The sequence below is a fragment of the Haplochromis burtoni genome, unplaced genomic scaffold (genome assembly GCF_018398535.1).
Source record: "Haplochromis burtoni strain Fernald_Lab_line unplaced genomic scaffold, NCSU_Asbu1 Contig_23, whole genome shotgun sequence".
NCBI lineage: Eukaryota > Metazoa > Chordata > Actinopteri > Cichliformes > Cichlidae > Haplochromis > Haplochromis burtoni.
In genome coordinates this window covers 3529512-3556942 of record NW_024582384.1, presented here as the reverse complement: position 1 = coordinate 3556942, position 27431 = coordinate 3529512, and the positions used below count along the sequence as shown (strand labels likewise).

The window sequence follows — 27431 nt, the reverse complement described above, 5'->3', positions numbered from 1 at the left end:
GGTAGCCATTTGTTTTCACATAACAGGGTTGTAATGTTTAAAGTCTCAATAATAGGTTACATGATTTATAAGTATTGTTGATATAGATTTCCTTGGACTATTTTATTTTTTTCAGCTTTAGCAGTTAATTAAAGGATTGGATTATTTTGTCCCTGCAATGAGCTGTTTGCGGAATGGGAAACAGCGTGATTCTTGCTTTGTGCAAAACAAAGAAAAATATTTATTCCAACAAATGTATCGTTTCACAAAAGCAGTGGACGTATGTGTGTGTGAGACAGAGCAGGAGGAGTGATCCCAGCACCCAAAATCTGCCTCCTTGTGATGGGTAAATTGCTTGAAGGGAGGGGCAGCGTGCCTCTCTCGGGTCTCTTTACCAACCAGTCGGCAGTCGATAGTTTATGAATGAAAAAGCTGAGTAGTCTACCTACTGACGTCACACACGAGTGAACCCCCCCCCCACCACCACCCCCCACCCCCAGTGAAGGCAAGAGTGAGCTGCGGGACACCCAGCTGGAGGAGTGGGAGGAGGTCCTACCATCGCCCCCCATGCTCTCTGACAGTCCGAGCTCTAGGACAAACCTGAGTAGTGGCGGAGTTTTATCACTGGACTCTCCCCTCACTTGGCGGAATATAAGGAAACTAACTTTTATCAGACCTCCGGCTGTTTCTCTACTACCAGCAGTGTACAAGTGTGTGTGCTTTTTAATTTTTTTAATTGTTTTGCGGGAGTCATCTTAGAGGAGCTGATTGTTTATTGCACGGTTTGTCATTATTCTTATGTATCCATGCGGGCGCCCCGGAGTTTGGCTCGTGTTTAATGGTGTGTCCGGCATGCCCGCTTGTTCTTTGATGTAGGACTCTTTGGTTTTTCTTTGTATTTATTTCCGATTCTCTCGTGAAACCATGCGTTTAACGTGACTCTCTGTGCGTGAGAATAGCGCGGAGGAGAGAGGGTCTCTTTGACTTTATATACAGTGCCTGTAAAACAGCGCCCTCTCGCGGTGAATCTAAAAATGGTCCGATTGCTTTTTAATGTGTCAGTAGGCCAGGATTGATTATGCTTTGAAACATTTGCATGTGCATATACAAACATGGATTAAGTCTCTGGTGTTCCTGATGTACTTCCTGACACCCAAAAGACTTTAAAATAAAGCTGATAAAACTCCAATGTCCTAACCGACACTAACTTTTTGGACAAGTGTTTCCCCCTGTGGCGATCTTCCCCTGCCAGTGTAATGATGCTGAATCGTTAACACATATCATCTTGAAAGTGGCTACCTGCTGCACAGCGTCCTGCTCTCTGAAGTGATTTGTGAATGAATGCAGGGCTTTAGAAGTGCATGTCACGTCTTCAGGCACAAAGCCAGCCAGAGATGAGAGAGACATGCAAACTGTCATCCGTGGCTTAGTGTCACCTCCAGGATAACTGAGGACTCTCCAGCAGGCTTCGGTCCTGAAAACTGGTGATACCGCCTGGATGGATTTAATGTGCTCTGAGAGATTTCCCAGGGGTTTAGTATCGGCTGTGTTAAAACATGACTGTAGGCTTACATTAGGGCAGGAGCGGGCCCAAGCTGACTGTCATGCACTCTGACAGTCCTACTTGGGAATGGGTGGCTCAGTCTTTCTTTTAATCCTCTACAGTATGTTATAATCTAATATGGTGTGAGGGTGGATGAACATATCTGTGAAATGAGAGTGCTCTGGCTTTTTTGTCTTTTACCCTGTGACCTCAGAGGCAGGGCAGGTGCAGGTCATCGATGCCCCTCTATGTTCTTATTGGATGCATTCAAACATCTGCCTAGCAGCGAGATCTCCAATATCTTTCCAGAAGGCTTTTCTGTGTCGTTGGGAATGTCAACTGGACATTTAGGGTTAGCGCAGAAATCCAAATGTACAGTGGGAGCAAATGAACTCTTTAGATGCATGTTAGGTCTTTATTGCTGTTTTCTCATTGCACCCTGTTTAATAACTTTTAGAAACATTCACCGAGAAAAAACCCAACAGCAACAACTTTATTTGTGATATAAAATACAAATCAGGGATGTTAAAAGTTGAAAGTAAAAACTGAAAAGAGCTATAAACGATCCATTTTGTAATTGAGATGTTTCCAGATGTAAAGTCTCTCATTTTTATTTGACACAATCGCGTGTCTCTTTTGCCCAGACCCATACTGCTCAGCTCAAGCTGCTCCCTGCCGTACAAATGTGACCACTTTCCAGTTTCAGCTAGTTTTTTTATTTGCTACTTAATGACTTCCGGGTTCAGTAATCTGCTGTTTCTCAGGCTTCCCCTTTACCTGTCCTCAGCGACCCCGCTAATCATAAGTGACAGAGCTTCTCCAGACCCATTAACATTTTCTACACAGATTTAATGGGTGCTAATCCTTTTTTGTAAAGGAGTGCAGAGGCTCTGGTGTGGTCGCCTGTAGAAATCTGCTAATGCAGACATGACACAGCTGACACTGACACCAGAGTCCTTCCCTCTAGTGGTCCATGGCTTCAAAGGAAGTAGGATTTGCTCTGTGGCTGCAAAAGAATGAACTGTATTCCATTTAAATTTCTTTATTTATCCCCTTGTTCGCATAATTTTTTGTTCCGTTTTATTGCTTTAACACATCCTCTCCCCATGCCCTCTCCTTATAGGTAGCTGGAGTGGTCCTCCTTGAAGGAAACACATAGATATTCAGCGTGAGGAGACTTTGGATTCAATCCACACCCTTCCCCCCGTCACCCCTTCTTCATCCTCCTCTCCTCTTCCCTCCGACTGGCACGGAGAAGAGTCCAAGAGACCCAGCGAGGGAACGTGGGAAAGAGGAAGACGATGTACCAAATACTGCTCCTTTCCTCCTCCCTCTTCATCCTTCATGTGATGGCCACTCCCCAGTTCTTCGCTCACCACGGGTAATAGCTCACTTAATACTCTTCATGTGTTTGTAATGGCCTGTCATTTAGTCAGTAGCTCTGTCCTGATTTCAGCTGCAGATCTCCCCTTTAGCTGTCATTCATACTGTGACATTCTCAGCCAATGTGAATGTATACAGGTTGGTCAAATGACCTCAGTCTCTGTTCCAACTCTTAGATGCACATCAGTATGGGCAGGCTCATTTTGTCCTTTTCAGTTGATTTGTACATAGGCCAAAATTAACTGAAAGGTGAATGAAAGGTCAAGTGGCAACTTGGAGGTCGAAGATCAGCTCTTAACTCGGACACATTCAGGAGTGATTACATAGGTCAATCAGGAGCAATTAGACTCCAATCTGGAGTTTTTCATGTGAATTGGGGACCACTTAGGGCTTAAATATCTCAAACTGTTTGAACTTGGGTCTGGAATGACTTAAAAGCTGTAAAAATGTCTCCATTTAAAAACCAGCTCAGCTTCCGGTGCAGCTGGAGCACCTACAAATGTGCACTTCTGGTCAGTTTTTAACATCAAATCTCACGTCTGCCTTTCACAGGAGAAGGGTGTGCGGCAGAGACCTCCGTCACAGTGTTGTCACTACGACAGAGTCGTTCGTCCAGCCAGTGCACAAGCCCTACCTCACCCTGTGTCAGGGGCATCGCCTCTGCAGCACATACAAGTGAGACAAACTCTCTCAGCCCTCCATACACTGAATCAGCACAAAGACACAACAACTAAATCAGACATCTACAGCTTTTTGGGGGAGAAAAACCAGCCGAACTGCACGGTCAGTTTACATCGAGAGTCAGCCTTTATCTGAAGATGTTTAGTTTATTAAGGAGTAAACAGTGCTTGACATGTTTAGGAAGGGAAAGGGTTAGGAATACAATCATAAATAGATCTTGACTTCACACAAACACACACATATACACATACATGTGCATTTTTCACAGAACTGGGTCATGGTGGCACATATTTGGGTAGAATCTAAATATCGAATACTTTGTGTAACGACGGGAAATGAACTGCTTGCCCACAGAGACTGGTCGTGTTTATTTTGGACTCTATCTCCCTCCATACTCTCTCCCTTTTTCTAGCTCTGACCCCCCCAACCCACCCCTACATTCTCCCCATTTTTTTCTCTTTAACTCCTCTTGCTACCAAAATGGAGCTTCACTTTAAAGTATTTGTAACTTGTGTGCTCATTATGTAGACAATTACAGCCCTAGAAAATAGTTCCTTGTTTTGTTTTAAGAAAGCACATCCCAAACTGGTTCCTTTAGCTTTCGGTTCATCACCCCCTGCAAGCTAAACATACCAAGCTCTCAGCAGGCTGCAGCAAAAGCTCTGATTTTCGATACGATCTCCAGCCCCTCTCTCATCTCTGACACACTCTTGGAAGTCAGTGGTCCGTGGTTCAGTATTCCACCAAATTACCATCCTCTCATCAGCATTCCTGCTGTGTGACAGATCATGGAAAAGGCCTCACAGGCTGAACCCCACACGCACAGACACACACACACTTACAGATGAGAATGATGACAGCATGAATAATTAGAAATGCCTAAACGCTGTGGGTGTCTGTACTTCGTCTCCGCAGGACTACGTACTTGGTGGCATACCGACAGGTGAACAGAGCAGCTTCTCCTTTGCATTTCTACCCAGATTGCTGCCCGGGCTGGAGGAGATTTTACTCTCACAACTGCAACCAAGGTATTTCAGTGGGATGTGATGAGTTTCAGGGTTGTTTATCTCATTTTCTTTCCCTGTGTAGCATCAAGTCTTAATAGAGAGTTTAGAAAAATGCCAATTTGTTTTCTTGCTGAGAGTTAGATAAAGAGCTCGATCCCACCTTTATATGTTTAAATGTAATATGAAGCTGTAGGCTACAGCTAGCTTAATGTAGCATAATAATTAGAATAATGAGGAAAGAGCTATATTAGCCCAGTTTAAAAAAAAAAACTGGATCAGCAGAAATTCCAGGAAGTCAAAGGCCCTGTCCAAGCTCCAGTCTTGGAGGCAGTTAATATAAAAAATACAAATGACAAAACTGCAGTTCCTCAAATGTCCACTTTAGGCTTGCTTTTAAAACTCCACATAGATACCCAAATTTAAATGTTCACATTTAGAGCAGAAATAAGCGTATTTACATCCCGCTACACTATTTGTAACTGATTTCTTACTCTATTAGAAGTGTAAGGTTGGTAAGGCTTAAAGTTTGCATTATTTGGGGTGTGGCAACTTTTAGTGACAACTGTCATGGCTACCTGCTAGGCTTCATCTCTGCATTTAAGCTCTTTAACTGGACAGCTCTGTGTTTATGCTGTTTTTGCCTTTTAGAGCATTTTATTGAATTTAAATAATAGCAAATCATATGGGAAGTCATTCTGTATGTTAAAAAGTTGCAGTTACCAACACAAATACAGAGTCGAGCAGATAGCTTGCTAGCAAGCTCTCTGCAGATGGAATGCAGCTACATTTTTTTTGTACAATATTAACTGTGTTTTTTCTGAAGTTCTGAGGTGGAGTATTTTTTATTGTTTGTATTAATTTGCTTTGATTTATTATTTTGATGTCGATCTTTTTGTCTCTGTCTCAGCAAGAACATCTGTTTCATCTCAGTGAGAAAGTGAAACTGCATATTTCCTAGAACTTAGACAGGTCACTTGTACAGATTAAAACAAACTACATTAAATTTGACAACAATTAAAATGTTAGAAAGCCAGGCTAGCATAAACCAACCCTTGCTAACTGTGATACCATGGATCCATATACAAGAGTGATCTCTTAACCAAATGATCGCTTCATAAATGTCTTTCACAGCTGTGTGCGGACAACCCTGTTTGAATGGGGGTACCTGTTTAAGACCCAACCAGTGTGCTTGTCCATTAGGCTGGACGGGACACCAGTGCCAAACAGGTACATGTGCTCATACCATTTACCTGCAAAGCCACTCTCGGGTGTCTGCGTGTATATTCACAGTGGTCTTTCTTGCCTGTCAGATGTGGATGAGTGCAGTGAGCGGCAGCGGTGCGCCCAGCAGTGCGTGAACACAGCTGGCAGCTATCGATGTGCATGCAGAGAGGGCTTCGCCCTTGCTGGAGACGGCCGTTCCTGTCAAAGCCTTCCTCCTCCATCTCCTCCTCCTGCCACTCCTACCTCCTCATCACAGAGCAGCCAGGCAACAGTGGGTGTGAGTCATCACACTGATGCAGGTAAATGACCAGGATAGGAGTGTGTCTAATTTTGTGTTACGCAGCAGCAAAGTGTCTGGACAGAAGAGAGGAACATGGCCAGCTTCGCGGTCCATTATTACTTTTGGTACGCGCTATGCCACTCTCAACTCGTACCGTGAGTAATAATGCACTGCGACTGGTGCCGACTCCAGACAGATGTCTTGCGGTCTGGCCCCGTGCGGCGAGACTGGGACCGATTGGGCTTTGATAATGACTCCTATGAGTCCTGTGAGCAAAGCAAACATCTGCCTCTAATAGAGCTCCCGTGCTAATACAGACATATTTTTATCCCACACACTCCATTAGCTCTCTTAAAAAAAGTTTAAATGTTATCTCCTACCAAGAAAAAGTCATTTTTCCCTGTGTGTGCTTACTGTATCTTAGCAACAACAGAAAAATACAAAACCCCCCCTCCCTCTCCATGTCTAGAAATGTGGTCGTTGACCCGAGGATGTTCCTTTTAACTCCAATTCTGTGTCAACATTATCTGCTCTCTCAGAAATTTATGTAACATGAAAGTTTAAAGAAGACGTACCTCATCCTGATCTTTCAAACTTGGGGGATTTTTTTTGTGAGTCACCACATTGTTAAAATCCAAAAGGAGAGAGTGTCTCCTGTACTTGCAGAAAAAGAAATATTTCTCTGTAAAGTGTGTGAGATTGCCAAATTTCTCAGGCTCTGCTCCAGACTCCCTTCTGTTTATCGAGTTTCACACTGAGCGAGTTTTCTCTGTTCAAAGGAAAGTGCTCGTCTCCGTGACTCGGCGTGATAGATCAGTGGAAGCATTGCTGAGTCTGCGAAAAGGACAGAAAAACACTCAGAGGAAAGGGAAATAAAAAGCCAATATGACAAATTTTTGTACTTTAAGAAAGCAATGTGTTCTGTGTCAGAGGCAAAAATAATTATTGCAATGTTTTTGTAAGATGTCTTTCCTGAGACAGTTTTCTGTTATTTGTGTTCATATGCACATATCAGAGTGATATTATGCCAGGGGTGTTGGACTACATTTCTATGCTGCAGTCTTTACCCCCCCTCTCGCCTGCATTCTTTTCACCCTGTTCTTGGCCAACACTTGTGTTCTCATTCCAGCCACATCAACCCCGTCTGCTGGGGGCCATCGCCAGCTCCCCCTCCCCTTTCTTCTCCTGAACCTCCACCTCTTCATCACCCTGTTTCTCAACTTATTCTTGTCTCAGTAATGGGCCACATCTGGCACAGATCGAAGGCCTGCAGCAGACACATTCCCCTTCGAGTGGAGACAACCAGGCTTTTCCTCACAGTCAAATCACAGGAGGAATGAATGTTTGCCTGTATGTTTCTCATGATCTGTCTTTGAGCTTATCTACTGGCTTTTTGGGCCATTCCCCCCTCTGTGCCCTGCATTCCCCCTCTCTCTCAGCAGCCCTGCCGTCTTCTTCCTGGTTTATACTTTGGAGACACTGCAGTGGTCATGAATCATTCGAGGAGGGACTGAAGGGGGCTTCCTAGATGCTCCAAGGAATCCAATGCAATATATACTCTGCATCATTCTCACGCATCATCACATCCATGCCCTTACCCCTCTCTCTGTTCTGCTCCTCATCAGTTTGTTTCTACAGATTCAGACTGAAGTCACCTCGCTCTGATGTGTATGTCTGCATTTGTGTGGTTTTCTATAGATGGAAAGTTTGGCTTGGTGGAGAATGTGACAGAGGAGGTACAGAGCCTGAGGAACCGAGTTGAGCTCCTGGAAAAGGTACACAGGAAAACTCAAGAACACATGTTCAACCATATAAAAGCCACCTACTCTGATACCTCCCAGTCTGGCTCACCAGGAAAACCTCTGAGCCTTGTGTGTGATCTGACGTCTTAGCTGCTCTTTAATCCCCCAACCAAAGATTTTTAGATATGCCAGGCCTGCACAGTGGCTTTTTAAAACTTGCACGAGTTTACTAAAATCCTTCTCATGTTAAACAATTATAAAGAGCAAGTGGATAAATATATAAAATAACGATGTGTAATGGTCCTCATGTGGAGCATTTTTCTCTTTTTCCTAACTTCCTCTCATCTCTCTGTTAAGAAGCTGCAGTTGGTGCTGACGCCCTTCAGCAGCTTCTTCCCACTGTCATTGGATGAGGGCATGTCGGAGAAAACCACCTTGCTATCCCACTCTTTCCAGCAGCTAGATCGCATCGACTCCCTCAGCGAGCAGATCGGCTTTCTGGAGGAGCGCCTTGGCACATGTGAGTGACCACAGACTGACCCTTTTTATTGTTCATAAGTTAAAAGCCAGTATTTTGTTGAACTCCATGGGAACTTGGTTTCCTGGGAAAGTAGGATCTGTAACAAAAAAAGTCAAATTAAAGACAAGAGGCCACACAAAATCTCAAATGTAATAAAATTCACAATCCAATCCATCAATATAATACAATCGTGTGCCTCTAATGTAATAAGCTTTGATTATGATGTAATACAGTAAACTGTACAAGCTAAAAATGACACATTTGCTCTTAAAGTTTAACCTAATTAGGCACAGCTGAAGCTCATGGACAGCCATGTTAGACAAACTACGTTGCAGAAATGTTATTATAATTAATCACAAGTTGTGTATTGGTTATACGGAACCGCAGTCTATCAAACTATCATAAAAAAAATACAAACAGTGGCTCTAAAGGAGTAACCAGGGGTTAAATTCAGTTTTAGTATATATCACCGAATCACAACAACAGTCACCAAAAGGTAAAAACGTATCAATGATACAGAGAAAACCTCCTATGAGCAAGCACATGGAAAAAGTGGGAAGGAAAACCTCGCTTTTAACAGGAAGAAACCTCCAACAGAACCAGGAGCAGCAAGGAGCAGCTGTCTGCCACAGCTGGTTTGGGCTGTTGGGAGGGAGACGGGATGTAAAAGACAATAAGGGATTTTTGGAGAATGGTGTTCTGTTGAGCTGCTGAAACAGCGTTAGCCGTGCGGCAGACATGCCGCTCTTTATTTAAACACTCCAATCTCTGCTGTGCTCACTAAAAAACACTTTCTTGCTACTGTGCAGCCACACGAGCCCACATCCCATTCGGCTTAACAACCTGCGCCGTCATGCTGGTATTTTAAAGTAGATGAAGAATAAATAGCATACAAGATGAAGACAACAAAGTCTTCTATTAAATTTAACTTGTTTTTAACCAGAATATATTCATCAACATTAGTGTAAATGTTTAATCATATAAACAAACTTAACCAAATTTAGATTGATTGCATTTTAATAATAGCTACTTCGGGAATCCAAACACTTAAAAGCATTTGAAACCAACCTCTTTTCTATTCTTTGAAAAGGTCTCCCGAGCCAGGAATACAGTTCTATTTTTTTAAAAAGTATCGTTCTTTTAATGGAAATCCTGTCGGATAGCGCCCAGTGTTTTCAATCATATTTCAAAATCCAGTTATAAACATACCTGTAGTAAGTCTTTTCATCTTCTGCCCTGCAGGTTCATGTCAGGAGAATTAGCCTCTGAACAGGGCCACCATTGTTCCAGTAAAGTTACCGTCCACGCAAACCTGCCAGACTGGACGTGCCAAGACTGCTGGCATTTGCAGCAAAGAGATTGCAGACGTCAGAAAGTGCCTTGGTCCTCGTTATGCCGTGATGTAATCGCCTCGGAAATCATTTGAGATTTTTACTATTCCTGACAGATTCATTTACTTTTCTCATTGAATCACTGTCACGTTGTTGATTTTCTAACAGTACCTGTGGTAGGGGGCAGTTTAACTATTACACCACCCCAGGAACGTCTCAATTAAACTCCCCTGTTAGGGTCAGAGGTCAAACTTGCTACTTAGTTTGTTTTTCACCAGTGCAGCTTTGTCCCAAAGTGACCTGGGGCATCTGTATTTATGTATTTAAATTATGATTACTTGTAGGTCTGTCTCAGTGCGCCAATAGACATTTATAACTAGTTTTGTAACATTTTGTAATAAAACTTCCTAATCAAAAACACGACTTACTGATTAATGTGTGCAGATATGTGAGCTTGTCTACAATGCTGATGGAAGAGTGCAATTACAAACCTGCTGACCTCATGTGTGTACAGGAAATACTGCAATCAGTGGTAAAAGTATTCAGATACTTCCAGTCAAAGCACACCAGGAAAAATGGGATTTTGAAAAAACATATCTACAGTCCACATTATGAGAAATGATGCTTTACATAGATACAGTTTTGTACAATGATTGTTTTCTGTAGATAAATGGGATCATTGCTTTAGAATCAGAAATCATTCTAGAAAATTCATAATTCCCTAAAAGTACATCAATGCAATGTCTTTTCCCCCCCTTTTTGCTCCATGAAATTAAAAGGTTTTAGGTCTCAGAACACTTTTTGTGCTTCACAGTGCAACATGTCTGCAAACACGCAGTCAAATGTCACAGAGTTAATGTGGAATATTAATATGAAGTAGCAGAAAGTGAAAATAGAAACAAAGTACCTCCAGGTCGTTATGCCCCAACTTTAAGTCGGAGCGTAGTTTGCTGCAACTGTACGAAGCTTATGTGTGGATCTGGTCTGATGGTGTGCGGTGAACTTTGAGAACTTCTAGAAACAGCTGGAACAAACTAAGTTCTGTCGTGCCTCAGATTAAAGCCATTACTGCCGAGTCTCATACAGTAAGTACCTTTTCCACTGTTGATTTTAAAATGAGTCCCAGAGGAGGGCAAGACAGGCATTTCAGTACACGACCAATTAAGAAAAAACAAAAAGAATTTATTTACTTAATGTTATGCAAGGCATTCACATTTACCCAGAATATGTGAAATCAAGAACACTACATTAAATATTAACCAGATACTTATAATGGGCATCTATACCATGTGTGCATATGTACACACATACAATAAAGGGCCACGCGCGCGCACGCACGCACGCACGCACACACACACACACGGCTCTGCAGGATGTCAGCTCTGTTTCTCATATCCATCTAAATTACACATTAATAGCTTTGGTGGAAACAAACTTTTTTCGCCCACGAGAACTCGGCATGAAAAGTGCTTTAAGAATACTTTGAATATTTTCCAATATCTTACATATTAGTTTGTAAACAACGGCTATGGGGGGGGGGGGGGGGACACAAAAGATTTTATATATATATAAAAAAAAATTAAAAAAGGGGGGGGGGCAATTAAACACGGAAATAAACAGGCAGGACGTTGCAGGCCTTGTTTAGCCAGCAAAGCACAGACTGTGTTAGCCACCCCTAACACACACACACACACACACAAACACACACACCACACACACACACACACACACTGTAAGGGAATAAATGGATAGCACACTCCACTAAATAAATGCATATGGTATAGATCGTTTTTGGAAAGAAACCGATTTGGTAGAGTGCTTTTTGAACATTCGAAACACCTGCTGCAAAGGTATAAACTGGTCTTAGACAGCCCCCCCCCAAAACAAAAAAAACCCAAAACAAAACAAAAAAAAGAATAGAAAAAAGAAAAATAACAAAAAATTATAATAATCATAAAATAATAGGAATAATAATAATAATAATAATAATAATAATAGAGAACAGGTTGGGTTATTAGTATTGATTAATAGTAAGGGCTTATGATCCAAACTGGATTAGGAACTTGTCTGAAATCAGACTCGCATGTCACCAAAGCAGGGCTCACTAAAAGTAAGTGCACTCAACTACGAACAGCAACGCACGTAGCAGGGCATACTACCAAAGTATCCATAAATCCATTCACATGAGCTCCTCAGGAGGTCAGTGCGCACAACAAGGTTAGACTAAGCCTAATGCCTTGTGCTCAACCCAATAAGTCACCTACATTTGATGCCAAGTACATGCAAAGCAACGTCACAGTTTTAATAAAGAAAGCAAAAGTCATTTTTTTCAAAAATTGCAATTAGTAACAAACAACTGTCCTGAATGCTGTGGTACATTCTCAGATTGTGTTTGATGGGCAGAATTAATCATTTCTGTGGCTGCACTCTGAGCGAAGTGAAACTAAGACCTGGGTGTAAACGAAAGCGGTTCAGTCAGTGGTCCGAAGACACTTTCAGTACAAATCATACAACAAATCCATTTTAACCAAAACTCACCCAATGATGCCAACAATCAAAATTCAGGCCAAATTGTTGCACTTTTTCCTGTTTAAATAATCTAATAGTTTCCAGTGAGGTTAAATAATCAGAACATCATAACTAAATATAATAACTTATTCTCATAGGATTTAAAAAAAAAAAACAAAAAAAACAAAAAAAAACAAAAACAAAACAGGCTTCCCATCACACCCAATCAACATAACACATCTTCAGTCATTAGATCCTTGAGTTTGTTAGTACGTTGGGATTCCTTGATTTAATCCTAATAAATGAACAAATACTAGAGATCTAAATCATCTCATAGGTTTCCTCCCCCTGTTTATGGCAAGAACTGCCTTAAATAATTTCAGGGGTCACCAGTTAAGTAGACCGTAAGGAGATAGTAATTAAAAAACAAAAACAAAAAACAAACAAACAAACAAAAATAAACCACCCCACCCACATTGGAAACCTCCCAAAACATCTTTGTCATGGCACAGCAGGTAGCTCGCACTTTGGAACAGTAGTAATGTTGAAACAGTTGGACATTGCACTTAAAGAATTCACTTCTTTTGACACTTTGTATATGAGTAGGAGCATAAAGGTGATCCTGAAAAAACAAAACAACAACAACAACAAAGCAAGAGTGTGAAATTAGAGTTTGAGTTTAGAGCACTGCTGGAGGACACTTGCTGCAGACCGGTTGCTTCAATTCATTTTTGGAGAGAGAGACAAACTGGAAGAATGTACAGGGATACACCAACATACGACACTGAGAACTGATCAGTTCACTGAAGTCCATAAATCCAGTACAGATGGGTGCTGTTGTTATACACGGTATCTTGCATTCCTTGCCTTCTGACATCATGAAGCGTGTCATGGAGCTATTGGTCATTGGGTTGATGAGCCAATGTGGATACAGAGTTCAATCTAGAGCGACAGAGCTATAGAAAGTCGTGGGTGTCCTTTCCTTCCACACGCTCCGCACTTTGTGGAGACCCGCACTCATTTTTGTCTTTGGGCAAAAGACTGGAATGCATAAAGGGGAGAAACAGAAAAGAACTAAAAGCGAAGAAATGAGATGGGGTACTTTGATTTTGTGTATGTCTGTTTAAGCATCCGAAGAGAACTAAAACCAAGGCAGCATGAGAGGAAAACATAAATATCCACTGACATTTATGATCAGGAAAAAAAAAAAAAAACCCCGCAAAGTTTATCTGCTGAACAGAAGGCAAAACGAACAAAAGCAGGTGAAGATAAAAGGCCAAAGAAAAGTAGAAAACAGCAATAAAGTAAGACAATAAGAAAGCTGAGATTTGCAAAGCAAGGATGAAAGGTGGACAGAGCCATCCAAAAGGCATGCATGAACAACACACACCCAGACTGTTCGGCTCGCCGTCCGTCACTCCGCTCACAAAGTGCAGAGCAGCTGCTGCTGCGACAGTGAGGGTCAGGACTGACTGTGCTGTGTGCTCAGGCCAGAGGTGGACCGGACCAGGCGTCAACTAGACATGAAGAGCTTTCGTCACAAAAAGACTTGCGTCACATTGTTTCCTGAAGGCGGTGGGACAACCTGGGGCGGAGAGTGGGGGGGCCTTGGGGAGGGGTGGATATCAGACATGGGGCTGAAAAAACAGGGGGCGGGTGGAAGATCAATGTTCAGTGCCTTACGGGCCCGTTGCTCCGGGTTATGGAGTCAGAGATGTCCAGGAAGGCAGCGCGCATCAGGTCAAAGGATTTGTCAGACAGGGATGCCACATCGTCTGAAGTCATCCCCTTTGTCTCAATCTTTGGAAGGATCTTCAATCTGATGATTCCTGCAGGGGCAAAACCCCCCAAAAAACTTTAGAGTCAGGAGTCTCGGGGAACATCAAGCTGTTGTTTTAATGTTATTGTCATTTGACCCAACACAAATTAAAAAGTTGAGGACAGTTACCCGATTTGAACTGCTTTTCTTTCCGTAGGTAGAAGTTGCTGTAGGAGGAGAAAACGACAGGTATGATGGGTACCTGGAAGAAAAAAAAAAAAAAAAAAAAAAACGAAGGCAAAAATAAGAAAAGAGACAGAAAAGAAGCCCTAAAAGGAAATGCTTTCTAAACCAATCAAAAAAAGGCCGAAATGCCTGATTAAACCAGCAGCACATTTCTTCAAACACACACAAACTCAGCATGACACAAGCATTCTCCATCTCCTCCACTCCCGCTAATAGAGGCCGAGTTGCTCTGTCTCAAGGCCCCGAGTGGCCCTTCAGCAGGGCTGACTGAGCCAAACGCGGCTCCCCCTGGGGGCTGTCCTGTTTCCACTCAATCTGGCCGGCCGGGTACGAATGAAAAGGCTGGCCTAACTCAGCAGAAGCAAATGCAGAGAGAGAAACAGTCTCAAGTGTGTAAAAAAGAAGAAGAAAAAAGCCATCAGGGAAAGGTGAAACAGACTGTATTCAACACATTTCAAATGGAGTTACTCCGGCACTTCAAATGCAAACAAAGTGCTTTTGTTAACATCCACTAAATGCGTTAGCAAGCGCTCTAAAGCGTAAGAACCTCTTACCAAAATATTAATGTGTTTTCTAACGAGGAGCAGCAGGGCTTTATTTTTGCAGACTCTGGTGCATATCTGAACCCGACTGATATCGATCTTCAGCTGCAAGTTACAAAATCTGGGTTCACACATGCACACACCATTGTAGCTTCATGGCTAGGTCTCATTCGAGAGTGTTTTTCTTTTTGCGTATGTGTAATTTATCCCACCTTTCTGACCCCGAGTGTTGCTATGAAAATATGAATTAACTGGAGAACAGAGACCTCCCACCTGCATGCACGCAGAGATAAAGCTCATAAATTTGTACAGCTGAGCTGCAGCCATTCTGAACTGGAGGTCATGTCTGCTGCTGTCCCACCAATCACTTTGTGAGAGCGCACTAGCATTGTGTCAAACACAATGCCGAAAAAATATCATAGAAAATGACCTGGCTGCAAGCTGCACTCTCTACTAAATTATGATTTCATAATTTAGTCTTGCCCCACATAAGTCTGCTAGCTCCCCCACGTGTCTGGAATCGGCCCCCTCACTATTGGGAACCCTAAGCTGGCAGAAGCTTCCTGAAATACCAACAGAATCATCACAGCCTGACAGAGTAAAGAGAATAAACAGGATGTTTACATGTATGGATGAAGCAAAAAGCTAGGAGAGCTCTAACACTCCTTCACTCTACGTACAAGGTAAGATTTAAGATCTTTAAAGCAAATAAATAAACCTACTTGTGCCTGCACTGCCAGATGGAAAGCACCCTTTTTGAAGGGCAGCAGGTCGCCATTTTGGTTACGGGTTCCCTCTGGAAATACCCACAGACGAATCTGTGAAAGTCATAAGACAAGGTTGATTTAACCAGCTCACATTCTCTAACAAAGACTACAACAGAACCTTGAGATGAAGATGTTTCTTGTGTTAACTGGAGGCAGGTTACCTGGTCGTCCAACATGGTTTTGGCGGCATCAGCCATCACGCTTTTGGCATCGCTCGTCTTCTTGCGGTTGATGAAGACGATCCCGCCCAGCCAGCAAATGAGGCCCACTGTACCGGCATAGATCAGCTCCTTCTTAGCAATTGTGGTGCAGCGGTCTGGTAGGATCTCCATCAAGCCTGAGAGACAAAACAAGAGACTTAACCTTCAGGATCATGAAACTTTTAGAACCATCACAGCTACTGTATGTACATAGTGGGGGTTTTTGGTTTTGGCAAAGAAACAACGGCTCATCATTTCCATTTCCAAGATGTCTTTGTGCAGAGACAACTGTAGTACAAACAGGGCTTGGCTGTACTTCCATGTAATACCACTTTGAACCGCAAGATGGTGCAGTAAGTCCAATCTGCTGTGTCCAAAATGAGATATACCAGATGTTAGCTCAATACTTGTAAAGAGTTCATGATTCTATCACACTCACCCGACTTATTTTGGCAGCTAGAAGAGCACAGAGACTGCAGTTTCTCAAAATTAAACATATTTCAAACGTCCATAAAAAAATAAAAATGTAATGCTATACTACAACCTAGTGAAACGGTGACACCTTGTGGTGACAGTTTTCACAAAAACTACTTTTAAAACTAAAATATAAAAATAATAAATTAAAATAAAAGTTAAAGACATTGCAGTTAAGCGCACAGCTTTCTACTAGCAACTGCTTTGTAGCTTCAAAGTTTGCTAATATGACAAGTTACAGAGAGTCAATAAGAACTTGTACTATAATAAATTGGCTTCCTTTCAGTCATTAAATAATACCCCAAATGCAATGCACTTATACCATAGAGACTTTAAAAATACACCCTCTCAAAGCAGAGAGTCCACCTCCACGAAGAGCTGGATATGAACCCTGATAAGTGGTCGAATGGGATATTTGTAGCACCGCTACATGTCTGAAGTGGCGATTTCTTAGAAGGGGATAACACCCAAACTGAAATCACATGTTTCTGCCTTTTGACTGGAGCTCATTCAGAGAAGGATCAGTGACCAGATGAAAACATCCATGCTTTGGCCTCTTTGTCTTATCTCTTTATAAGATGTTACTCTGAAAACAGCAGGTGAGCAGATGCATTTAAACCAAGCTGAAAAAGCAGCTCAGAAAGGTGAAGAAACTAATATAACATCTGCTCTAGGATCCGCATCTCCTAATGGCTGGGGTGAAGCAGTCGGCATGGCAACTTGGACGCCAAACAAACCGCATGCTGAGTTTTGTCAGTGCTAATTAGACGCCTAGCTCTCCTCCTGCTATCACTACCCTGGCCTTGAGCCTCCCCTCATCACTCACCAGTGCTGAAAAACCCTCTCCCCCACACACTGATGGAGAGAAACCGTCCCTCAACACTCAGGTTTAGAACAGGGAAGAATGAGATACTGTTAAAAGACATCTCAACTATCAACAATACAAGCTGAAGAAAATAAATAAAAGAGGAATCGAAGCCTTTCTACAACATGCTTTTGTTTCCGACCAGTGTGTAGCTCAGACAGGGTTCTGTGAGGCCTACATTTCATTCATACAGTAAGTGATCAGTATGTAAAGAATGTTTAAAAACCCATACCAATGTAACAGGTTCTTTCTGTGCCCGTGCTTTGTTTCTTCACCAGGTTTTGTATTATTCAGCTTGCTGAGAAGCAAACAGCACGTGATCCTGTATCAACAGAGGTTGTGAAAACTGTTCTGTTCTGACAAGCACTGTGTACCAACACAAAGCTGGAATGCAGTAATCTAACAATTCCCCTAGTTTTAACATGCCTACTGCCTGTCTGACAAACCAGAAAAGGTGACCGTTGCTTAAGTAGGTGGGAGTGTAAAGTGAGATACACCTGGAAGGCCTTAACATTTGGTTCCAATAAGTTGTGAGTAGCCTGTGCAGACTTTCCCTTAATGAACGGAGCTATAAAGCTGTAGATGGTGGCACAGCTAAAGTCTTGCTCCACTGTTTGCTGGCTGAGAAGAACTAAACTGACAGGATGAGACCAGATCACAGTCTGGCTCCATCACGGCTGCCGCAGACAATCTTGCAGTCTGATCACAAAGTGTTTTCGCATGGCATAACCCACAATGTAGCTGTTATTATTTACATATTCCCCAGTTCCTGTTTGCATACAAAGGAACGAGCGTTAAAATTGGAGTACGGCTCAGAAATAGTAGCTACTTAGATCCAGAAAAAAAGGAATTGTTATGTATAACCATTGTGACATAGAATAATGATAGTAGTAGGGCTGGGCCATATTATACCGTTCCCGGTAATACCGGTATAATGTTAGGCAACGATAGGAAAATGAAATATCGCGATAGAATATGAGTAAAACGCGCATGCGCAGTGCCTTTGTTTTCATACGCACATGGCCGATTGTTGAGTGAAACAGATGAACCAGAATTGGTTTGTAAAAATGGTGCAACTTCAGTGATGTGGAACTGGTTTGGTGTTTGTCCGTCAGATACACGACAAAGCACATTTTTTTGCAGAACATGCAAGCGGCCGTCGTTATTGTCGTATTTGTCGGACTAAGATGCTCTTAAATCTGGGAGTAATCTGGGTCCTAAACTCCGTATGCTTCAGGTCAAACGAACACTGCAGCATCACTGAGAGTTAAAAACTGTCTAAATTCTTTCATCTTTAATAAAACGATCAGCATTGCTGCTTTACCAGGTGTAACTATGAAGTTTAACTTCCAGGCATCCATGAAAACAAAATTTATTACATTTAACGGAGTTAGAAGTTAGCAGGAAGCTAGCGGAAGTTAGCTCGCTAGTTACCTAAGCATGATATGCATGTTCTGACTGAGAGATTTCTGAAAAAAATCAAACGTACAGCTCTGCTATCACTTCCAACATAAATGAAGACAGAAACTAAACAGCAGTGACGTTTGTAGGGTTACTGAAGTTGGGCTAGCTGGTATATAATGATGTGCTACGTGATCGCTAGCGACACAGCTATGTTAGCATAACATAAACAGTGAAGCTGGAGGACGAACACTAACACTTTTCCACTTATAAAAGTTAACGTTAAGGTTCCTGATAGTTAGAGACAAATGCAATCGCATGGCAGGATGCTGTAAACGGACCAAACTTCAGTCAGGAGAACAACTGAGATAATCCATCCACAATACGAGGTTAGTCATTAATATACTGCAACAACATGGGAATAGAGCAGCTGCCAGAGAATTCAACATTAATGAATCAATGGTACAGAAGTGGAGGAAGCAAGAAGAATGAGTTTAATAAAGTTTGATTTATCTGACTGCTTTGTTTCGCTTAATGTGCCTTATAATCCCGTGCACCTTATGGTCCGAAAAATACGTACTGCACACTGCAGTTTAATGTTGCAAAGCACCTCTTTTTAACTTCAGTGGATATTATACATGGTTATGCTCAGGATATGTCAGCCCATTTCTACTGGAAATGCCTTTTGGTTAAACTTTCAGCAAGGAATTTGCATTTGCACTGTTACATTTTTATAAAGCTTTAATGTACATAAAAACCAGCTTCTTGTTTAAGTGAAAATAAATGGAAGGTTGTCTTTTTGCGCTAGTAATGTTGTGGAGTTGTATTTTGTCTCGCATCAATTATATCGTCAGTTATATCGTTATCGCAAATTTTCAAATATATATCGTGATAAATATTTTTGGCCATATCGCCCTGCTCTAGATAGTAGTATATGACTTTCAAAAGGAGAGACCAAGGATAAAGTTTGACACAAAAACAAGTTGCATCTGGTACTACATGTGCAGGAACTGAGCCAACTGCAAACATCTGTACCAGTTAGCTGGTTGCTTTTGTGCTTTCACACAGGCTTGAGTTTAGCTATCACTACATGCTGACCAGAATACAGGTGACATGAACTCTTCTGATATTCAAGATTCGTTCTTGTATTATTTAATATGCATATTTTGTGGTTTTGCCAGCGGTTTGCATGAAGAAGCCAACTTGTCTGTAGATACCGGGGAACTAACCACAGACTGGTAGTAAAACTTGAAGAAGAGCGATAAACTGGAGCTGCAAAATGCCTCCAAAGTAAAGTTGGGCCACTGAACACATTTCCAAAAGCACAACATTTTCCTATTTTCAGTTTGTGTTTACAATTCAAATTTTCTTAACTGCTTGGTGATTAGTTGGCAACTGTTTGCAGACAAGTTGGCATCATCCATCTTACAAAATGTACAGGTGACGAGAGTAATCTGCTAGTGACCAGCGCAATCACAGTAATCCTAAACCTCTTTGTGTTCAATTTCACCAAGACAAAAAAGCTTCCTAAAGCCAGTAGGTAAATACATTTTTAGCCCTATTGGGTCCCTGATTGGTCTCTCGGCCTGTGGATTGGAGCAGACATTAAATTAGCCATCAGTCGACGAGGCTCGATATCAGCTTTTCCTTTCCTACTTTAGGTCATGAGGTAGAGATTTGTCACATGTATATTAAGGTGGGATTCAAAAATTCCCATGGTTGGAGCTTAACGGTACAATTCTTCCATCTGGGACTCATGCATCTACTGCAGAGGAATGCTGCTCCTCCAACTAAAATGTTCAGGACCGCATGCATCATATCTGGTATCAAGTTGCTCAGGATGAACTGGACTCACTGTAAAACAACTCTTCCCTGGTGAGGATTCTCTCTTTTTCCTACTCTTGGTTTGTTTTCTTGAGTCTGTAGGGCTTAAAAGCACAAAAACTACAGCTGAGACAAATCTGCCGTCCGCATGACTGCCTTGCTTCATTCTTCCTCTCAGATTAAAAGTCGGTGTATAGTGAGAAACAGATGAGACACGCTGTCACTGCTAAACTTTCAACACATGTTTCAATCTGATGTTTATGACCATTTATAAGTAGAGAGTTGAATGTGTTTCAAATAACCTTTAAGTGTGTCATCAAACAGGCCTACCTGGTGACAGAGCAGTAAAGACATCCTGCATGGGTGCAAATGCCCCAAGCAGGATCCCAGCAATTCCCAGCCAGCTGGACCTTTACTGCACACCCTTCTCTTTATCCACATGCCCTTTCTATCTGCTTCACCAATTATATTTTTTGCTAAAATGCCAAAAGAAATTGATTGTATGACTGTATTTGAAAGCATTTAAATCAATATCAAAAACGTCTGTCTTCAGAGAAGCACTAAAAGACTCACCCAAAACATCCAGGGAGCTCTGGTGGTTCGAGATGACGACATAGGGACCCTCGGTCTGCAGATGCTCCCAACCGCTCACTTCAAATCGAAGACCCAGCAAATACTTGACGTGTCGAACCATGAAACGGATGATCCTAAAAGAGAGAAAAAGGTTAAATACAGTGAGTATGTACTGGTTACTTATGATGCCAGCCAGTGTATTGCATATTACTAACCAAAGCCCTGTGAAAGGTAGAAACAAAAGCGGAATGTGTCAGGCAATATAATCACAACTATCTTTAAACACATGGGTTAAATTAATCATGTTCAACACCCCTTTAAGCATTGTTTTTTTTCCTGGTTGGGGAAATAATTACTTTCACCATGTATAACGCTCCAGTAACCATTGACAAAGCAATGTTCATCCACCTGCCTCAAGACAAACATTACATAAAAGAACACACAGGCTTTGATTAGTCAAAGTAGATGCACATTTTTATTTATCTGAACATTTAATTTTTTTTTTTTATCTCGTTGCAAGATAGTCACTATCTGTCTTACTCTGATAGGCAGGTAGTGAACAGTTCGTTTATCAGAGCTAGTCTGCTGACAACAACAAAAGCAGCCTTACAATAACTCACAAAACTATAGGCTTCCATGGGAGCGCTCTCCAAGTATCACTAAAAAGTAATCTGTTTGCAGTTAGGGTTAAAAGAAGAAAAAAAAAAACATGTTACAAGGAAATTTTACTAGAAACTGTCAGGTAGGGCTGCACGATTAATCGTTAGAAAATCGCGATCTCGATTCATACTTATGTGCGATCTCATTTCCAAATGACAACGATTAAAAAAAAAAAAAAAAAAAAAAAAAAAAAAGACGACGATTGTACCGCATTTTGATCCGGGACGTAATCTGCATGAAAACAAGCGCTCACTCTTCCTGCTCAACAAATGACAAGGGCGGAGCCTTATACCACGTGATACAGAAGCTGTGCCGTGTGATGCTAAAATTAGCAGGGAAAAAACAACGGAGAGCACGTCAGGGATGACGAGAAAGTGACAGGAGAAAATCCGTCCCGGTCAACCACCCAAACATCAATAACGGGAACCTTATACAGCGCTTCCCTATACCCGTCGAACTCCCGCAGGCACAAAGAAATTACGGAGGCTATCACTTATCACCTGACCAAAGATATGGCTCCCATCAACACTGTGCAAAACGAGGGATTTAGGAAAATGATCAACACCCTAGACAAACGCTACACAGTGCCGTCCCGCAACTATTTTTCTATTGTTGCACTACCTGCTCTATACACGCAGCGTCGAGCAACGGTGGAGACGGAATTTCAAGCAGTACAACATTTTGCGGCAACAACAAAACGTGAGACATTTGTTGTTTTTATGTTTATTTATTGTTTTTATGTTCAGTCTCAACTGTTACGAAGTTGATGTGCAGTTAATAAGTGCAATAAATATTTATACTGGAAAAGAAAATCGTGAGAGAATCGTGATCTCAATTCTAAGCCAAAAAATCGTGATTCTCATTTTATGCAAAATCGTGCAGCCCTACTGTCAGGGCATTCGTGACCTGAGGTTCGCTGATGCAATGAGGCAATGGACAAGGAAAAAAGGGAAGAAGAAGAAAAAAAATTCAACAGAAACAAGGTTTTTTTTGGGCTGCACTGTGCATGATTACTCAAGTTCAATAATGACGTGATTACTGTAGCTGTTTGTTAGTCAGCATGTGCTTGTTTATAAATGTGATTTGATGATCTAACAAAACCATTTTTTTAAAGCTTTTCTTTCCCCCCTTGCAACTATTAAAAGCCTGAAACTGTCTGATCCACCAGATGAGATCTATTGGGACTTGTAAAGCTTAACCTTTATAGACACAAACATGATAACAGCTCTGACCTCTGTTAAGACAAATCCAAGGTGCCCCTTGGCTTGGAAAACTTTCAGTGTGATTCTTAACAACCATGATGAGCTCAGGCAGAGTTCACACATCATGCAAATGCTACTTTACATTTGCAGCTGAACAATCATACTCCCATAACATTCTCCATGCTAAACTGTACCACTAATTTTGGATAGCAAACTAGCTGTGTGACACACTAAAACTGGCTTCTGTCAATAATCTGAATGAAATTTCTCCGAAAAAGAGCAGAGGCACTACCAATCCGGCCTCAGGAAGAGGCTATACATAATACTATACATAATACTTACAGAAGAGACCTTGCTCATCCCTGAATCACATTCCCTCTGTTTGCTGTCCCAAAAACAACAAACTATCCTTCTTGTAACATGGGGTAGTTTTCTTGCGAAACCAGCTATTACAGGAACCAAACTAATCTTCAACTCTGCTTTCATTTAAGCTCAGTTTCATGACCGTACACAAAATGTGTCGATGGACTAAAACATCTACCTAACTACTTAAAACCATCTTTGAGCAAGTTTCAGCCATAACGTGCATCTGATGCCACACATACTCATTAAAACTACACCACAAATGCTAATAATGTGCCATGAAGGAGCAGCTTTAAGGATTTAGGCACATCCCAACTCAATACTGCCAACTCGAAAGCACGAGTGTCAAACATAAGGCTCAGGACCTAGAATTGGTCCAGCAAAGACTCCAGTTCGGTTTGCTAGAGGGCTTTGGAAAATATGAAGGGCAAAAATTTTTATACTTTTAACTGTATTTTATTTTTTTTTTTATAAATTTCACACCCTTTTCTGCTGACAAAGGCCTCACATGCAGTCTTTTAAGAATTTTATAGTGATTCTACTCTACACTTTAAAAATTAAATAAAAAAAAGAACTACCAGATTATTCTTTTTTCGAATATACACTGGACCTAGTTTCTTACTAAAATACAGCAAAAAAAAAAAAAAAAGTCTTGAACCACACTTCATGTCTTTAGATTTTGGTAGGAAATATAGGACATAAGTACTGTATTTGCTGAAATGTGCAAGCATACATGCAACTACAACATAAAGAGTAAAAAAAAAAAAAACTAAAAAAAAAACTGAGTTTGCGCAATTCTAACAAGCTGCAAAGTTAATATTTGGTATGACCAGCTTTATTCTTCAACGCAGCCTAAACTCTCTTAGACAATCGTTCTTCACCATTTGAACAATTTAAAATTGGTTCTTTGATAAGTTATAATGTGTGGACATAACAGGTGCCCTTTTTTATGTTTTAAGCGACCTTCAGGCAGAACCATTACTCAACCACTTCTAAATAAAAATGAAACACAGTCCGGCTCCTTATACGCAAAATATAAAGTAGTAAGTGGTGGTACGCTATTTCTCAGAACTATCTTCTGATGACTGTAGTAGATTTTGTTTCCACTTGCGCTTGACTGGTAATCTACAGGAAAAATCTTGTTAACCTTTAGACTAGAGTAGTCTTTTGGTTATCTTACAACATAGCGGTGCAGTGATAACACATTCGGTCTGAAGTAAAAGCCACAGGTTATGCAACGATATAGTGTTGCAGCAACTCTATGTTCAAGGGTAATGAGTGACCGCTGTTGAATTATATTTTATGATCAGTCCACTAAGCATTTACTTTGGTTCACTTCATTATCTGCAACCCTGAGAGTGCAATCAAATTTGAACAAGAGGATAAATCATATGCAATGTGGCCACTCCAAAGGTCAGCCTGACCTGTTTTGCCAAAATGTAAAACTGCCAATCTTATTGAGTTTACTCACAAGTTTAAGGTCAGTAAGTTGTCCAAAGGACAGGCATCTAATCAGAGTCTCAGGGTGACAGAGCTAACAATTACTTCCATCAGAAATACTATGGCAAAAAAAATGGTTGTTTTCAATACAGTAAGTTGAGTGGCAATATTACTCCTTTACGAAAAAGACAGGGCCACTAATCTCCCACGGATGTTCGACACCATTACACAGCACAGAACATGAGCTCATGCAATTGTGAGTGAGAAAACTAAACCCCTGTCCTTTATCTGTTGTCATGAGATCCTACCTAATAACTAACCCATACCCAGAAGTAGCCATTCACATAAGTGACGGATAAAACAGTTTCAATTAAACGTAAATTAATGGATGTGTTTCAAGAAATGAAAGCACAACACAAGCTGTAACTTGATGCTTTATAGATGTTATTGAGTGAGCGAACTCATGGATACCTGCTGTGGCCTACAGGTTTAATTCAGAGGTAAAGTGACTGGAAAGCAAGTCTTCAAGCTTTGGTGTAACAGTAAATTTAGGTGACAGAACCCTCTGAATTACAGTGCTCTCTCTTCCAGTCCTGTCTGCCTTGTAAAATATCCATCCAAAAAGTCTATTCATTCATCTAAGGTCTGACCTCAGTTCAGTCACTTTGTCACAGACAACCGGTCCAGATAACCTCTGCACTGATAGAACGGTACACTGGTGCAACATGACACCACTGGCACAGCTAACATGACTGTGACACTGTTATTCCTGGAGCACTGAGGCAGTAAGGTCTGCTGTTGTAACCGACATTGCTGCTGTCAGCAGTTCAGGGCCAAGTGAGGTTGCATTGAGGATGGGTCTCATAACTATTCAGTAACCCAGCTCCAATCAGGGGAAAGTGCCATCTGGCATCTGTCTCTTCAGGGTAATTACTGAAATGCAGTCATTTGTGTGCAGCAAGCCATCACCACTGACTAGATTTAACCAACCACACAACAACACCCCCTACAACGTGAACACCAACACTGAAGATGCGTTACATTCCTACAGTAAGGATCAGTTTTGGTGACTGATTTTGGTGTCAGGTGTAAAATGTTTAACATTCTACCCCCAACACAGATGTAAACTGAGGCAGATAATCAGAATCGTGTTTATTGGCCAAATATATGTGCACACACATACAAGGAATTTGGTTCCGGTAGATGGTGGCTCTCAAGCACAGCAATGTAAATCACACACACACACACACACACACACGTGTCTATATATACACATTACACATACACAACGCTGTGTAAACCAACTATAAATAACTAATCTAAACTTATATACATAAAATACAGAAATGAAATGAGGTGGAATAAGACAGAAATATAAAGTTAAATCAGCACTACTAGTAACTATGGATTCAATAAATGAGTCACTCCTTTATACACACACACACACACACACACACACAGATTTAAAAAGACAGGACAAATTGAGCGGATACAGTGCTGGATTACACGTTCAGAGGGCACAAGTTAGTGGATACTTGTATGGGTTGGGATTCTAAGAAAGTGCCTGCAGAAAATACATTGAAAATATCCGTCATCTAAAGATATTATTGCTTTTCTTGCGTTAAGATTTACCAAACATTAACCCAGCATGAACGCAACGTCACATTAGCGCCCTGATTTTTAGCTAATGTCCACACGCCGCTACTGCCAATGTGCCAAGCGAGCTAATAGTAGCATATGAATGATAAAGAAAACTGCATTAGGGATTTCTTCATTTTCTGCTTATTTATTTATTTCAAATTTCACACAGTTTGGCAGGAAACACCTCCTGCGCCACATTGCTGTAACGCCAACTTAACTCCTCGCAACAATGAGGCCATTATTGTTTCTGCTGAGAGTAAAAACCCAAATGCTTCAATATAAACAACCACGGTTGCTAGCCAGCTAACGAGCTAGCGAGGGCTAGCTGTCAGACGGCGCCGCGAGCGACATTTCTGCAAAACTCACCTCATGTTTTCAATGTCTCTGCCTCCGCTCTTTAGTATGCACAGAGGTATACCGATGAGGGCCAAGACCATCATCCAGGCCACGTAAAAGAACTTTTTGAAATAAAAAACAAACGTGCTGCTGGTGCACATCAGGAGCGGAATAATCATGAGCAGCAGCAGCGGTATCATCCACAGCACATCCATAGCGAAACCGCCGCAGAAACTAGCAGCAGCACTGACTCACGCGGGGTGTTTCTGGATGAGGAAGCCGCTAACGGTTTCAGCCAGCTACGGTGCAAGGGACGGAGGGACGGACCGCAACCCCGACAAACATTTACACAGTGAAGTATTCCCTCAGGAAACCACGGCAGCAGCTGTGCTTCACTCTGGCCCGACAAAATGAACATGAAGCGCTGCTCATCTGTTGCTAAATGGTATCATGAGGTGGAGTCAAATCGTCATCGGTTGTGAGTTTTTCTATTTCCGGTTGCTTGACCACTAAATGGTCCGATGTCACTAGAGATAGTCAAGTATCGACAGAGATTTGGGCGTTACAAACCACACATCAATTATTATGCCAGTAGGTGTTTAAACTTGGAAATAATTTCTAGGTACAGCCACAGCTTTCCTATTTATTTATTTGGTACGAGTGCATGTTCACAATTTTTAATTCAGTCTCCAAATGGTCATCCTTACTTACAGTAGTGTCACAGCCGATTACAGCACACCATGTGTAATTGGATTAGCAGTGATAATCCAGTCCTCGGCTATAATCTGACACTGTCCGTAGCGATGATCGTGAAGTTTCAGCGACGTCCAAGAGCTCTGCTTGACATGATTTGGAAGATTAGGATCAATCGGTCATTAATCCTAATTTAATATCCTAAGCAAGGACTTTAAACTTGGCACTAGAGGCAGTAGCAAGGCTG

General features: G+C 41.5%; 2 protein-coding genes across 5 annotated transcripts in view; one reads left to right on the top strand and one right to left on the bottom strand.

The window, feature by feature from the left end:
- egfl7 (EGF-like-domain, multiple 7) overlaps positions 1 to 10108 on the top strand; it is an 11053-nt gene extending 945 nt beyond the window's left edge. The window contains exons 1-9 of one of the 3 annotated variants that reach the window (XM_014332061.2): positions 11 to 689; positions 2646 to 2903; positions 3458 to 3580; positions 4502 to 4614; positions 5725 to 5820; positions 5904 to 6116; positions 7796 to 7872; positions 8197 to 8359; positions 9602 to 10108. In XM_014332061.2, coding sequence (XP_014187547.1) covers positions 2824 to 2903; positions 3458 to 3580; positions 4502 to 4614; positions 5725 to 5820; positions 5904 to 6116; positions 7796 to 7872; positions 8197 to 8359; positions 9602 to 9621 — 885 coding nt within the window. In that variant the 5' untranslated portion in view covers positions 11 to 689; positions 2646 to 2823 and the 3' untranslated portion in view covers positions 9622 to 10108. Of the gene's footprint in view, positions 1 to 10; positions 690 to 2645; positions 2904 to 3457; positions 3581 to 4501; positions 4615 to 5724; positions 5821 to 5903; positions 6117 to 7795; positions 7873 to 8196; positions 8360 to 9601 lie in introns of those variants that run through there. The other 2 variants (XM_005917189.2, XM_005917190.2) reach the window with 2 other exon arrangements.
- A 2272-nt stretch (positions 10109 to 12380) lies between these two features.
- Positions 12381 to 26980, bottom strand: agpat2 (1-acylglycerol-3-phosphate O-acyltransferase 2 (lysophosphatidic acid acyltransferase, beta)). Of its 2 annotated transcripts, none has more exons than XM_005917191.3 (6): positions 26522 to 26980; positions 20850 to 20983; positions 15674 to 15849; positions 15468 to 15563; positions 14147 to 14219; positions 12381 to 14027 (listed from the first exon to the last, which is right to left on the bottom strand). In XM_005917191.3, exons 1-6 carry the CDS (start codon positions 26704 to 26706, stop codon positions 13870 to 13872), a joined length of 822 nt encoding a protein of 273 aa, XP_005917253.1. In that variant the 5' UTR covers positions 26707 to 26980; the 3' UTR covers positions 12381 to 13869. The 2 variants fall into 2 exon arrangements, with proteins under 2 accessions (XP_005917253.1, XP_042074741.1); XM_042218807.1 differs by having other exon boundaries at positions 13862 to 14027; positions 14147 to 14184.
- Positions 26981 to 27431: the final 451 nt, after the last annotated feature.